The sequence below is a fragment of the Hypoxylon fragiforme genome (assembly GCF_022984875.1).
Source record: "Hypoxylon fragiforme strain CBS 206.31 chromosome Unknown GGS25scaffold_2, whole genome shotgun sequence".
Classification (NCBI taxonomy): domain Eukaryota; kingdom Fungi; phylum Ascomycota; class Sordariomycetes; order Xylariales; family Hypoxylaceae; genus Hypoxylon; species Hypoxylon fragiforme.
Genome location: NW_026054757.1, coordinates 4,062,811 through 4,078,047, shown reverse-complemented (window position 1 = coordinate 4,078,047; position 15,237 = coordinate 4,062,811). Strand labels below are relative to the sequence as shown.

At 48.0% G+C, this 15,237-nt stretch overlaps 4 protein-coding genes across 4 annotated transcripts; 2 read left to right on the top strand and 2 right to left on the bottom strand.

Moving 5' to 3' along the window:
- Nucleotides 1-1,949: 1,949 nt before the first annotated feature.
- GGS25DRAFT_478593 (yeats family-domain-containing protein) lies at nt 1,950-3,327 on the bottom strand. Its single transcript, XM_049259950.1, has 2 exons — nt 2,058-3,327; nt 1,950-2,002 (listed from the first exon to the last, which is right to left on the bottom strand). The coding sequence occupies exon 1, from the start codon at nt 3,028-3,030 to the stop codon at nt 2,212-2,214; it is 819 nt and encodes a 272-aa protein (XP_049120679.1). The 5' UTR covers nt 3,031-3,327; the 3' UTR covers nt 1,950-2,002; nt 2,058-2,211.
- A 145-nt stretch (nt 3,328-3,472) lies between these two features.
- On the top strand, nt 3,473-4,975 carry GGS25DRAFT_151033 (NAD(P)-binding protein). Its single transcript, XM_049256392.1, has 2 exons — nt 3,473-3,919; nt 4,070-4,975. The coding sequence occupies exons 1-2, from the start codon at nt 3,819-3,821 to the stop codon at nt 4,842-4,844; spliced, it is 876 nt and encodes a 291-aa protein (XP_049120678.1). The 5' UTR covers nt 3,473-3,818; the 3' UTR covers nt 4,845-4,975.
- Nucleotides 4,955-6,425, bottom strand: GGS25DRAFT_151044 (SYF2 splicing factor). Its single transcript, XM_049256393.1, has one exon. It carries the CDS (start codon nt 6,246-6,248, stop codon nt 5,106-5,108), a length of 1,143 nt encoding a protein of 380 aa, XP_049120677.1. The 5' UTR covers nt 6,249-6,425; the 3' UTR covers nt 4,955-5,105.
- A 362-nt stretch (nt 6,426-6,787) lies between these two features.
- On the top strand, nt 6,788-9,265 carry GGS25DRAFT_478589 (uncharacterized protein). The gene has a single exon (XM_049259949.1). The coding sequence runs from the start codon at nt 7,094-7,096 to the stop codon at nt 8,813-8,815; it is 1,722 nt and encodes a 573-aa protein (XP_049120676.1). The 5' UTR covers nt 6,788-7,093; the 3' UTR covers nt 8,816-9,265.
- Nucleotides 9,266-15,237: the final 5,972 nt, after the last annotated feature.

Genomic DNA, 15,237 nt, shown 5'->3' with positions numbered 1-15,237 from the left:
GTCCTCTTGAGAGGAACACTCCGATCTGAATAACTATATAAATATAAATATATAGGTACTTAGGTACCTTGTATAAAAAATTGGATACGATGATGAATATGATGAAGTTTGGGCGTTGAGTGTCGGGTGTGGTGGTGATTGGTGATTGGTGCTTATCTCACCCTCCCTATAACTACTATACTATACTTCTTTGGTTTCTCTCTCTCTCTCTCTGTGTGTGTGTGTAGTAGGTCTGTATGTGCGAGAGAGAGAAAGAGAAAGAGAAAGAGAAAGAGGGGGCGAAGAGGTAGTTACGAAGTAGTTAAGGCTAGGGAGGTGGCCGCAATGACGTGGCATGTCGCCTGTGGACGTCCGCGACAAGACAAGTCTATACACTAGTATATGTAGGTAGGTAGGGTAGGTAGGTAGGTAGGCAGGCACTTAGACGCTCGTGATAATGTGGGGGATGGAGGTATAGGCCAGCGGGCTTCTTGTGACACTTACTATTACCTAACCTAGGTATGCAATACACTATTGTTATATAGGTAGGTAGGTCAGGTTAGGTAATTATATGTGGGTTGGATTTTTGGGGGGGTTGTTGTTGTTGGCTGGCTGGTTGGCTGGCTAGTCGGGTGGCGATGGTGAATACCGAGTACTGAGTAGGTAACTAGGTACTGTACCTGTGTAAGTGGTGAGTGAGTGGGTGGAGAGGTACATATGTAATACGACTTCTCAATACCTAGGTAAGTAAAGTAAAGTAAAGTAAAGTAAGGCGAGAAAATATGTATGTAGGTATAGTATAGTATATCGAAGAGCCGCGCGGCTTGCCTACCGGGGTATGTAGGTAGGTAGGTAGGTAGGTAGGTGTGTATGCATCCTTTACATGTTATATGCTACATGCTACATACTACATGTAACATATATAAAAGGGGTCGGTACATAAGTATGTGTGTGTATAAGAAATACATACTTCACCCCCTTTATATCAGTAACATTGAAGCATTAATGCTGCATGTTAGGTATGTAATACCTAGAGCCTATGTAAACCCCTCCCTATACCTTAAGCTTCAATCAAAGCTTACAACTCTAGTTTGATAAAGTTAAAGTTACATACTACCTATGCATAGGGAATTTTCTCTCTCAAACATCGGATGGATGTCTAGGGAAATGCTTAGGTAGGTAGATAGGTAGGTAGGTAGGTAAAAGTACGTCCTGTGTCGGCTGTTGAGCTGTTGATAGGTATCAGTTAGTGATATGGAGTATCCATCTCAACATGAATATTGGGGCAGCTATCGTTAGTAGGGATATATACACAGGGTATATTTGATATCTGGGTAAGAATGGAAAAGGGGGAAAGCAAAGGGGTATGTGTTTATGACCTAGGTAAGTAGGTAGGGACGTAGATATTCACAAGGATCAGCCTTAGAGCGTTGATAACCTCATCGGTGTCATTAATTACATATGTATTAGTGCCATCGACCGAGTTCTCATATCGGGTTCTGTCTCGTAAACAATAGGTAATCCCTCTGTCCTCCCTCATATTATGAACACCTTTGACATGAAGAGCCAGCCTAGAGATATCTCTTAGATAGGTATACAGCACTCCCGTCTGTAGAGCCAACTGACTGCTGCAGAATACCTCCAGCAGAGCCCAACCCCTATTAATCTTTCTTCGAAGGCCTATGTATGTATTGCTGTACAAGCAACTGTAGCACAGGATATGTATGTAGGTACCTAGGGTATCCCCGTACCTTATCATCTCCTTTCCAGTTACCAAAGTCCTCTTTAAACCCCAATTAGAACGTATCGGCCAGCCCCCGGTGAAAACGTCCGGATCCATCGGTCATTAGTAGTACCGCCTTCTAGCACCTAAGACATGCTTGCCAGTACCATATAAGACGACCCCGTTGCGAGCTTCTCGGAGAACTACTCCTCCGACTTCACCTTCACTTTGCGCGTCCTCGTCGTTTTTGCTCGTTTCGTCGCGGTGGCTTTGGTGGAGCCTCGTGGCCGGCCCTGCTTTCTTTTCTTGGGGTCATTTTTCTTGATGCCACGGCTAGACTTGGCATTGCACTCACTGTGCCTGCCCTTGACCTTGCTGGGTTGGTGGGCATCACCGTCGTCGTCATCATCATCATCGTCGTCGTCGTCGTCATCTTCTTTCTTAACATCGTCTTCTTTCTTAACGGCGACGGCCTTGGAGGAAGCTGCTGGACGGCCTCGTTTTGTGCCCTACACGCCCGAGGCCTTCTTCAGCGCTGCTAGTTCAGCCTCCTTGGCTTTGACTGTCTTCGTCATCTCTAGAATCATCTGGTGTACTTTCTCCTCGGCGTCCTTTAGCCGCTTCATCTCAAGCTGCTCGGTCTCTCGGCTGAAGGGTTGGCCCGGGCGGTTCGTGAGGGGGATCATGGCGCTGCGCTCCTTGACTTCGCCGCTGCCGCCGTCTGCAGGTGGCTGCGCATTCTTGCCCTTCCCTTTGCCCTTGCTACCGGACGAAGCGTTCTTGTCGCGTGCGCCGGTGGTCAAGACTTTGTAGAAGTCCTCAAAGGGTTCGTTGAACAGCTGCTCCTCGTAGACCCAGGCCACAATTTCGCCTCCATTGCGCATGGCCTCCTTCTCGGCTTCTGTTCGGCCATAGGGATGTAGACGTAGATGATGGTATAGGGTCTGTGGTTTCTCGCTGCTGCGACTGTCGTAGTATAGTCTTATGGTAATCTCAAACTCACCCCATCCTGTCTCATTGACAACGAAGCCCTTTTGTCTCTGGGCTGGTGGCTTGCTTTCGTTCTCCTTGATAATTGTCTCGGCATCAAGGGTACGCAAGTGATTCGGAATGGACTCGTGGAGCTTGAATTGGACTCGGCGCAGCCAGTAGAAGATGTCGGTGTTATCTACACCTTTGACGAATACCTGCCAAGAGTGGGTATGGTCGGCGGGGACAGTTGGAGGTCGAATATTGTCGGTGTCGTTGAAAGGTCGGGCAGTGGTACCATAGATGAATGGTCGGTAGATTTGGACACCTTTCACACGCTTTCCCGCAGGCGGCGCCATGATTGGATTGGGTTGTCGCGATAGTAGCGTCTTCAGAAGGTGTGCTAGATCCAATTGCGGAAAGTACCTAGTAAATACCAATGTGTAGCTTCGTCACAGAATGATGGAAGTACAGGTTGTAACAATGGTATTTCGAGAAAAGTATGGACGTGATTGAATTAGTCGCGTAGGTCGGCAGGTATATAATGTCAAAGGATATGCAATTAACTTTCAAGTTTTTCAACTTCAATGTTATAGACGGCAGTGTAAGTTAAGTGTAAGTTAAGTGTTAGCTATTGATGTAGTGTTTGTTCTAAAGGTTAAAGCTATCTGAGTTCCCTTTAGCGTCATGGGAACTTTTTATGTATCTGCTTTATCGATAAGCCTTCAGCCTTATCTCAGCTTTGTGCAACATTGAGCAGTCTCCTGATAGTTAATCATCTTACATGCATTTTGTGGACTATGAAAATGAAACAAGCGGGCTAAAAGAGCTTAATACCCAATCAGAATGAGAAGAACAGTTCCCTTGCTTTTAAAATAACCCAAGTAGCCTAAGCAGGTACAATTTATACATATTATGTACAACTTGTAAGCTTGATATAGTGATGGATGATGTCGATGACTGCGTCAGTCACACATCCCGCTTTACACATACATACATACATACATACATTAATGTGACATTTTAACAGCTGCTGCCTAGATACATTGATATAAGAGCAACACACCATACCTCAAGCTCTCTAGCTGGACTTAATATTCAGGCTTACTCTTATAAACCATCCACAACCTTAGCTCCGTTCCGAAAGATGTCGGTTAAGAGATTAACAGTATGCGGCGGCAGTGGGTTTATTGGGTCTAGGATATGCAAGTTTGCTGTTGCTAGGGGATGGGAAGTCACTTCTGTAAGGTAAGGTACATCTACTACTATACCTATGTAGGCAAGTTCACCTACCTACATTCAACAATTCTTCTTCTTACCAATGGAAGGACGAAAGCAAACAAACAAACATACATAATATATATATATAAGATCCCATCTCAGCTAACCCCCCTCAAGCCGTTCCGGTGAACCCAAATGGAGCACCGTCACCTCCTCCGACAAGGCACCGCAGTGGGCCCGCAAGGTCTCCTGGAAGCAAGCCGACGTGCTGCGTCCCGCAACCTACGTCTCCTTCCTGCAGAACGCCGACTACGTCGTGCACAGCATGGGCATCCTGCTCGAAGCCGACTACAAGGGCGTCCTCCAAGGCCGCGAGTCCCCCGTCGCGGGCCTCCGCAAAGCCTTCACCTGCGCCCCCCAACCCGGCAACCCCCTCGAGCGCAGCGTGCCGGCGGGCACGAACCAGGACATCCGCCCCCCCGAGACGCGTGACCAGCTCACGTACGAGAACATGAACCGCGACAGCGCCATCATGCTCGCAAAAGAAGCCGCGAGCGCCAACGCCCAGGCCTTCGTCTTCCTCTCCGCCGCCGGGGGCGCCCCCGTGTTGCCCGCACGGTACATCAGCACGAAGCGCGAGGCCGAGAGCGCCATCGCGAGCGAGTTCCCGCGCATGCGCAGCCTCTTCTTCCGCCCGCCCTTCATGTACGACGCCTCGCGGCTGATCACCTTGCCCATGGCCGCTTTGACGGGGGTCGGCGCCTTCTTCAACACCCTCACGCGGAACACGTTTGGCGGCGTCATGGGCGCCGCGGGGGTGAGGCCGCTGCCGGCGGACACGGTGGCGGAGGCGGTGGTCGAGGCGCTGCAGGACGCCGAGGTCAGGGGGCCGGTCGAGGTGCCGGAGATTGAGGAGCTGGCGAACAAGTCGTGGAGGAAAAATCTGCTCTGAAAGAAAAAGAAAGAAAGAAAAAAGGATCTTATGTTATGGCTTAAGTTGATGATCGATCGATCTACTTAGGTATGACTAAAATGTATTAAAAGGACCCTACTTATAGACTTGTACCATAGCCTGCCCTAAAAACGCCCCTACTTAGTTTATGCATCTGTATGAATCTCTCTCCGCCACAAACCAAGGTTCTTCATGCTGTTTTTTCTTCAGTGCATGCCGTTCTACCCCTATCCTTCTTACTCCTCGTTCTTCTCCAACTCCTTAAATCATGGTTCCGCGCTCGAAGCTATCCCTGATCTCTGCCGTGTACTTGTTGTAGAACCTCGACAGCTTCTGGTTGAACTGCTTGTTCTTCTCGTTGATGTACGTGACGTCGCCCTCGTCGCCGTTCTGCGCCATCCTCTCCCGCCGCTTGCGCAGCCTGGCCTCCTCCGCCTTCTGCAGGTCGCTGACCAGGCGGTCGACGGCGGCCTTGTCGGGCTTGTTCTCGACGAAGGCGGTCGAGTCGGCCGTGGAGTAGAAGCTGCCGTCCTTGTCGACGGCGATGAGCTCGCCGTCCTCGGTCTCGATGATGTCGAGGCCGCCCGAGGCGGCGGCGCGCTCGATGGCCGCCATCTTGTCCTTGTTGTACCGGTCCAGGTCCGGGTTGATGTCGCGCAGCTGGCGCTTGTACACCTTGTTGCTCTCCTGCCGGTAGTCCTGGAAGGCGTTGTTGTCGCGGTGGGCCGCCTTCTTCCGCACGCGTCGGTCCCAGCGCTCGCTCTCCTCCGCCGTCCAGTCCCAGGCGCGCTTGCGTTCGAAGTCCTCGCCTGCCTCCTCGGTCTCGGCTTTGAGGAGCTTGTGCGTGGCGATGTCGCGCCGGCGGTTGAGCGAGACGAGGGCGGTCGGGTCGGTGGCTAGCCGTTGGGATTCCTTGGTCGCTTCTTTGAGGTTCTGGTCGGATGATGTTTTGGCGCGGGCTTGTAGGGCCCTGAAACGGGCCATTCGGTCCTTTGCCTTTTCGGCAGCGCCTGCTGCTGAACTAGATTCTGCTACGGGTGTTTCTGCTGTTGTTGCTGCTTCTGTCTCTGTTTCCATCTCGTTTGCCAGTGTTGGCAAGTCAGGTTTCTCTACTTCTTGTTCCTGTTCCTTCTCCTGTACTGGTTGCTTTTCCTGTTCTAGATCCTGTTCCTGTTCCGGCTCCTTCTCTTGTTCCTGCTCTTTCTCCTGTTCTTGTTCCCTTTCCTGTTCTGGTTCCTTCTCCTGCTCTAGTTCCTTTTCCTGTATTGGCTCTGGAATAGACATCTCCACGTCTTCCTTGACAGGGGGTTGCTCGTTTATCTCTGTTGAGGCTGGAGGATCGTTTTGGGCGGCAGCCATGGCTTTGGTGGCCGAGCGCGTCTTTCTTTTTTTTGCAGGAGGCATTGTCGTTAAAATCTTTTAATTGATGTGAAGGGTAATGTAATTTTTCCTTTCTCGATATAAGACCGGTTGGTTTGGGGGGTAAATAGTGCTTGCTTGGTTGGGTTGTTTTGGTTGAAACAAATGGTTGCAAGATTAACAAGTCGACTTTGGTGATGCAGCTGGCAATCTTGAGCCTCTTATCAAACCTGTTATCAATTTATCACTACGAAATGCATAAAATGCATACTCCGATTGCACTGTACATGCATCGGACTATCTAAAGCCCGATCTATCTTACCCTAGGTAGGTTAGTACCAAAATCAATTATTACATCCAATTTAGTTAACCAATAGCTTTAAAGTTTAAAGGCCTGGAGCTTTGCTAATTTGCAGCTAGTTACCCCAGATTCTGGGGAGCAGACGCGGATCCAGGGTACCCGTTAGCTAACCGTTACTAGCACATCTTGTACCTAACTTACCCTGTACATACATACTACATAGTACCTAGCCCAGGAGACATATGTACTATAGTACCTGGGGTAAGTTGAATGCAGTGTTACATGTAAACGGAAAGGAACACATGGGCAGTTATTTGAATCAGAGAAGGGAGGAAGGGAGGGAAGGTACATGTATTGTCATATAATACATATTCCAAAATGCCAAATGTACCTACCTGCCCTGGGTGTTTGTTCCCTCATTGGCCCCTCCTCCTCTTCCTCCTCTTCCTCAATATTTCATCTTCATCTCAATATTCATCCCTTCAACGATATTGAATGAAGTATGTCACGATAATCTGTCTATTCTTTTTGACAAATATAGAGTCATCTACAATGTTATCTCCTTCTCAGTTTAGTCCTGACTTTCGATATGCAGCGGCTGGGCGACTCGTGCCTGCGACTCAAAATATTAACAATATCGTCGTCCACATGCAACCTACCTAATCAAATTAGATCCAAACACAATGTTATAACCCCTCCCTGGCCCAAGTACCGACCTGAAGATGCTCCATTGCGGAAAAAATATCTCACCTACAATGTGTCTGAACTAATTCTGGACCTTGAGGCTGAAGATAGTGCCTACGTGCGCCCATATAATGAGGAGATAGATGGTGTGCCTAGGTCTGCCTGGGCTCAGCACACAATAGAGTCTAGGTCAAAAGTGAGGCGTGTTGCCATCTTCGAGAGACAATCGAAAGAATATGAAGCGAAGTCGAGATCCGTTCAGACCGACAAGTTCAGCGCATGGCGAATTTCCGACCATGATATTCTCTCCGTCGTATTAGCCAATTCCCCCTCCGCGAGAATAAACCCAGACACAAGTCCAGGTTCTGATTCGCACACCTTAAATGACATTCACCCCCTTCGAACTCCTCGCGCTTCTCGTTTGGTGCAAATCATGCTCGAGAATAATGGAATCCCAGATCACGTATGGAATAGTACCTCCAAGACCGTCACCTACATGTTGCGCTCCCAACAGTTGGCACATCGTCGACGGCCTAGTTTGGAAGACGCCGAGTTGTTTCCAGAGGCCCTTCATAGATGTCACAGCTTCGTTACGTTCGAGAGGCTCGTCACAAATATGCTTCAAACCCCACGAGGCTGTCAGATTGTCTCCCTTTACAACGACGCCCTTTTATTTGTGCTCTCCAAGATGGAACACACCACGCCACCAGCAGAGATGCTACCATTTCTCCACAACTTGATCTTGAGTTTAGAATCGCAAGACTTGCCCATTACGTTCTTATTGCTGTGGCGTGCCTTCAAAACCTCGCTTTTGTCCCAAGCCTTCATTCCCGCCAGAAAATACCTGAACATAATTCATGATAAAGGACATGCTTTGGATGATGTACAAATAAAGGAAGCTCTCCGGATTTTGGTGACGATATGGCAGTCTGGGAAACCCGCCATTTCATCTCGTATGGCAGCACACGCCACCCCCCAACTATTAGCAGTATATAGCCTCCTGACAGGCCGAGAACCATGGGAGGAGACGTCACGGCCATCGCTGAACGATTCAAAAACTCGGGATCCTTCGCATCTCCATAATAGGATCCATGTTCCTAAAGAATATATCACTTGCCTGGCCCATGTAGGAGCCTTTCGAACAATGTGGTACGTTTGGCGTGCGCGCCCGGATAATCGGGGCGTCGTCAGGCGACAGAAGAGTAAACCGTGGAATGTTAAACAAAAAGCCGCCGACGCAAAGAATAGAGAATATGTTAAAGCCAAAGTGTTCGCTAATGCCATCAGAGAAGCAATTGAAGCCAATAGCCGCCTACTGGAGGTGGCACAGGCATCTGATTTTGCAAATGCCAGCGGTCAGTACGAGGGCGACTGCCAGCTCGATATAGAGTCAATAGTGAAGTCAGCCGACCTCATTTCACAACGCTCTCCGCCCAGCCTATTCCTACTCCCTCAAATTTCCCAGACTAAAATCGCGAAGATTTTTCGAAAAGAGACGATCTCGGAAGCGATGTCAGCCCTAAGAGATTATTTGACGCATGTCCAGAAAGATAAAAGTGAGATACTTGAGATGGAAAAGGGAGAGGACATGGGAGAGGACATGGGAGGGATAAAAGGATCAGACTAGACTTGGACACGTCGTTTTGTAAGCTCCAGACTCTTCCTGCATACTAATGTACATGGTAGTCCCTCATAGAGTCAATGACGCGGACTATATCCTAATGTGAAAGCATATTGAGTAGCGCATACAATATTGTACATCCTAAGTGCATGTAAGCTTTCTCGAGCTACATAAGACTGGGGGTCTGGCGAAAGTTAAGGGAGGTGCATTAGACTTTACCCCTTTATTGAAAGATGGCCTCTTTTTGAGCTCAATTTCTTGCCACCCGCAGTACATTACTACTGTATGCCTAGATGTCTGCGTATCCTATGAGAGCTTTTTCAGGGCTTATCGTTCTACCTGCCTAGGCACTTTAGAGGATGGATATACTAATGCTTAGGGCAGCCATGTACGTATATCCGCGGTGCTCTGATGCATATAACAGGCCTTCCATAATGTGAACACTATTACCAGGAAGCTAACATCTCATCATCGTGCTAATCGTCCTTTATGACGGCTGCCTAGGTGTGTAGTCTAAAGGGGGGCCCGTACCTAAATAGTAGCATAGGTAGACATGAGACCAGATCGTACATACCTAGCTAGGCATGAGAAAGCTGCATTTCCTTCATATCTGCGATACTAACTACCTATCATCCACGATCTCTTCTTCCCGGCCGTAGAGGGGGTAAGGGGGGTGCTGTAAACCTAGGTACCCGAGGATCAATAATGCCAACTCACAGAGGGATATAACGATGAGGAAGAGCTAGACATAGGTAAGGTAGGCAGGTGAGTGGCGAGGAGCAAAATCCTAGATACCTTGACATCTTTATGGCAACCCCGACGCCTGAGGTCCTTATTCCTCCCATCTTTTCACCTGCGGGATGTAGGTATAGTCGACGACGTGTTCTGGCTCACGTGTACGCAGTTCCCAGCTCATCGTCGAATACCCCCCCCCCCCCCCCCCCCCCCCCCCTTTCTGTCCTGATTTTCCTCTTTAATGGAGAGGAATGCTGGGTAAAGGACTACCTACCTACCTACCTACCTACCTTACTCAAGAAAGTCACTGGTCAGGTGAACCCAGCAGCTTCAAACCTAGATATCTAGCATCGGCAGCGTGGTAAGCAAGCCGCCTCCCCCCCTTCTGGGAAAACTATACCCACCCAGGTAGGTAACTGCAAGTATCTTCCGCCCTACATGCCTAGATACAGTACCTACCTGTATGCTTCCCCTTAGATGCCGAGATATGTATACATACATGTATACGGCAAACGCGAGGTATACGTTAGGTAAAGCATTACGTACCTCGGTAGGTGTGTGTGTGTGTGTGGCTATCCTAGGTATATTATAATAGTAGTCATGGTATGTGTCTACCTAGTACCTACCTACCTAACCTACTCATTGATACTGTTTACCTACTAGAAGCAGCAGCAATAGCACTAAAGCATCCAGCTTTCGAAGTAGAAGTAATATATACCCATCTACCTATATACTACTAGGTTAGGTAGACATGTATATATCCGGGAAGCCACCGCCATCTGCACCGCGGAACGGCACACACACATACGCACATATACATAGTGTACATACCTATCTATATATACCCAGGTATAAGTATATATGTTACCCTTACCCTTAGCCATATCATATCATATCATAATCCCCCTTCACACAGTTACATCTCAACACCTCCTGCATAATTAGCATATCACATTATTAACCCACCTTACCTCTTACCTCCCCATCTATCACACTACCTCCCTCCCCATCCTTACGAGTTTCGTCGTAAGGGAAAAAAAAACACCGGGGGAAGAGGGGGAGATGGGGTTAGTGACGAGAGTGCGTGCCCCTGATGGCGCTCAGGGGATAACTAACTAGGTAGGCAAGGAATCCAACTAACGAAGTTCGGGCAACTAAGGTGAACCCCAAGGTGAAGAAGATGGGGGGGGGAGAATGGGGCGATGGACAAAACAGCCAAAGAAGAATTCTGTTCCATCGCGCACAAAAGAAAGGAAAAAGAAACAAAAAAAGAAAAAAAAAAGGTCCAGACTCTAATAACATATTCCACGATCCAGGGAATAGGATAATATAACTTAACTAACCTAGGTGCATTCCCTGGGTAACTAACCATGCTGCCATGCCTCTAGCCTTGCCCCTCCACTCGCAACCCCCCCCCCCTGACTTACATGCCTCCATACCTAACCTAACCTTAGATACTGTGCTGGTGGGAGGGCGAGAAAGCGGCACGGGCACAGTACGGCATCTTCCGCGGACACGTAGTTCCGTGCCTCCCCAGAGGTCCGGATCCCGTCCGTACGTTCTAGCGCATCTGTCTAGGCATAATTTTTTCTTAATAGAATTCCTTTTTTAGGAAGGGGATCGGCTAACTACCTAGTATTTTAAAGCATGAATAACTTCGGTAGTGTAAAAGTGTGCTTAGGTAGTCTTGCGTTACCCGCTGCCTAGTACTGTTTCTGTTGCCGTTACCACCTTGTTCTGTCTTGACATGACACGACACGACACACGAAACAGAGAAGAAGAAAAATTTGTTCATGGCCGAGAGTCTTTCGTCATGGCGGTGAAGGGAAAAAGAACACAGAGTTTTCTTCAAGGGACCTAGCGTTTTGTTCGTTGGGCACAGACCATACCTACTTCGTACATATGGAGATGAAAAATGAGTCCAAAGTTAACGTGGAGAAAAAGAAATAGAAAAAGGTTGAGGGTTTTGTACGTAATAGCTAAGCCTACCTGGGTAACTTAAGAGGATTGTTAGTTAGCTTCAATATTATTTCATAAATTACAGTTGTATATCATTGAGTTGTCTGACGTTTTCGCTCCAAGTCCGTGTGTCTGTTTGTGTCGTTTACTTCGTAGTGTACTACGCCGTATCGTGTCGTTACAAAGAATGGGTTGGCCAAGATCTGGTGCAATACCCGTGGACAATGTCGAGATTTTTCATGCTGATTTTCCTCGCCGTAGCTCAAAGCGGAATTGGAAAGCTCGCGTGACATACTTCTACAATTGTGACACCATTGAACTACTTCGTATGCATGTCAGTTTAAATAAAAGGGCAATGAGGAGGGGACCAAGTTGATTTACGATATCCATCACCATTCTCACACAATTTTGTGACATACGAATTTGCTCAGCTCGTCAGCCATGGCTCGCTCTTATGACCTGCAAGGCTTGCATGAGCACTGTAAGCACCCACCCGCCTGGCCAGCAGCCCCCACACGCGCGCTTGTGAATGTACGTGCCGTACAGGTGAGAAGCACAGAAAAATCGTCAGAAGGGTCACGGATGAGGTCATCACGAAACCCTGGTCTTGGGAATATGTGTTTGGGGAAACCTTGAAGCGATCTAAGTATGAATGTTAGCTAAGCAACTGACAAGTGATATCGCATATAATGTTATGTATGCATACTTCATACACACTACAACTAATAATTATCCCAACGCTCTAACGTTGTGGTGTAGTGAGTTTCCGTAAATAATAACAAGGCTACTACGTTCAAACTACACGTACGTAGCACCCTGTGAGAATTCTCCGATTGGCAAATATCGAAATAGATCAACATTCCCGCCTCTCCCCGAGAATTCCATGAACGGGTCGGTGGAGACGCGGCGTTGAGCCTCAAGCAGGCGATAATTTTCCCACCTTATCTTTCTGCGAAGCGGGAAGGATGAAACCGACATTATCTAGCACCATGCTTACATGTCCGATTCCCGGACCGCTCTTCGTCTTATACCTCGGTATATGTTGCTGTCCTGCACATGTCAGATGAACGAGAGCAAGCCACAATAAACTGCGAGAATAAATACTACAACATTCGATCGCAGGTGAATATTCTTATGTAGTTGGCTTATAGGATGTCCACACCATCTCGCGAGGCTCTCCCAAGCACTGGGAGTAGCAAGCCATCAGCGGTGTAACGAGCAAGGGCCGTATGCAAGTAGATACGTATCAGCAGTGATCGGCTCCGATTACGCTCTCATTCCTCCGTTACGGAACGTTGTAGACGTTGCGGACGGTTATCGCTTATTATTATGCCTCCCAGATGAATCCGCATAGTACTAGGTAGGTAGTCCATCTCATTTCGGCCTAACATCTGACAGCTGAGAAGATAGCCTCTCGGATAGATAAAATACGCACGTTAGCGGGTGACCGACCGACTAAAGCAGATCATCTGCGAGTCTACCCTAGCCTGGCCCAGCTCACAAGCTCGGCCGTGTAAGTTGATTGGTTCCTAAGCGCAACCCGGTATGGATGCCTCGACCTGAGATAATGGTAGAGGGGTGTCCACGTCTAGGGTACCTGCAGGAATCTGGAAGAATGGAGAACGGCGAGATGGAGCATACCTCATAACGAGATGCATACTATTGCAGGGAACTAGACAGAGACAAGAAGAAGAGGAAAAAATTCTTATCTTGGTCGGTTTTAGCTTGGTACATGTTTGGCCGAGAGTCAAAGAGGGCTGTGTCATGTTACGACGACGATAGGTTATCTCGCAGGGGTAGAAATTTTCCAGTGTCGCCATCAACAGGTTTATATGGTCAAAAAGACCCCACAGTGAGCCTTGAATGCCCGAGGCTGGCCGAATATATGTATTTGTAACAAGTTGGAACTGGACAAGACACAGACGGTGGTCGTATGAAGAATTTTCTTCCTATCTTAGGCATTTTAGGCATCTGTGATTAAGCCAGCGCCGTTGCGTCTGTGGGGAGCAAAGAGTATCTCCTCGCTTCTAGGATAAGAGCCTACTTAGGTACAATGGATACCTAGTAGTTTGTTAAGGTTAGTTCGTTGTACCCGCCAAAAGATACCATGCCGTCTGAGACCATCCGTCGGATTCAGCCCTGGGCGATCATGCCCTGCCGTACGACACACCTAACGAAGGTAATTGTATACGTGACTGAGGCTTGTTGGAGGAGAGGTCGTCGGGCATTGACTTAGTATCGATCGTCCAATGAGAGGAAAAGGTAGATGAAGGCCTGTTAGCTTGGGAGATCGCTACATGGCTGATGCGGAAAATTCAAATCACCTTGACAAGTTCATACCTACCTAGCTTAGCAGGTACTTGTCTACCTACATAGCTGTAATGCAGCACTGAGCATGCTATACTTACCTAGGTATGTAAGTACCTGGAGCTGGGGAAGTGCAAAGCAAGCCTATCGTATTGCGACCCTCCACGTGGGGTGATAACAGTCGGCGCCAAACAAAAGGATCAGCAAAGATCCAGAACGGGTAATCCGGGTAGCGGGCGACGGGAGGTCAATATAAAAACATATGAACCTATATTGAGGAGACTACCCCCGGGAATCGCAGCAGAGCTCGGCAACTCATTGCAAACCAGGAGTCGGGAGAATCTGCGTTGTATATCCCTTGCAGGAATTGTGCCGAATGATGTAACGATGGATTGGTAGGTGGTAGAGATGCAAGCCGCCTATGTACGTTGCTATGCCAGTTTGCCAGCTACGAGAGTCGGCGATGAGCAATGATACCTGCCCACCTATCTATACCTAATAACCACCGTTCTGTTAATCGTGGATGAACATTGAAGGTGCACACCCACTGTATGTAGGTATTTTTACCTAGGTATTATGCATTAGCATCACACACCAACCAACCATAGATGGATAATCTAGAATGGTAGAACGGCTACATTGCAGTCGACGTAGCCTTTTTCTTCTTTTTCTTTTTCGTCCTTTTGCTTTTCGCCTCTACCTTTCATCTTTCGCCATTCCCCAGAAAAACTGTAGATACGACGTGAACCCCGACCCCCCACGGGTTACACAGATTAAGAAGGCAAGCTGCAATTGCAGACAAAAGGGGCAATGAGCCACTACACGGTAGTATGTAGCATAGTAACCTTAGCAGCGTTCAAGTATGTAGATACTACTACTATGTAGGCAAGGTAGTTGGTGAGAGGAGGGGACCGAGCAGAAGACAGAAGAGAGGCAAGAGAGGCAAGAGTCGCAAGACAGGCTTAACAGGGGTTGCCAAGGGGGATCAAGGGGGTTTGACGGAACATTGAAGTTATCAAAGAGGGGTAAAATGAGATTGATCAACTATCTAGGTATCATGATAGATAGCCGAACTCGAAGCTAATCAATTCAATCAATTAACAGTAACAGTGCCAAACTGCCAGAGGTTTTGACGATCTCTAATGTTGGATCGGCAGTCATGGGTACAGAGTGTATGGGGGATATGCTGGATATGGATGGGGTTGTATGTGGATGTACTGCGAGTACTGTGATAAAGAAAGAAACATTGAAAGAAAGAAAGAGAAAACAAGCGAAGTCGGACAGCCTCAGACAGAATACATACTAGGTAGGTATTCACGGAGTATGTATAGGTAGTTATGTATGACATTGTACAATACCAAGTATGTAGGTGTGCATTGTACACAGGAGAGACTCCGGGGAACTTGAATGGTCAAGAATAGCACAGT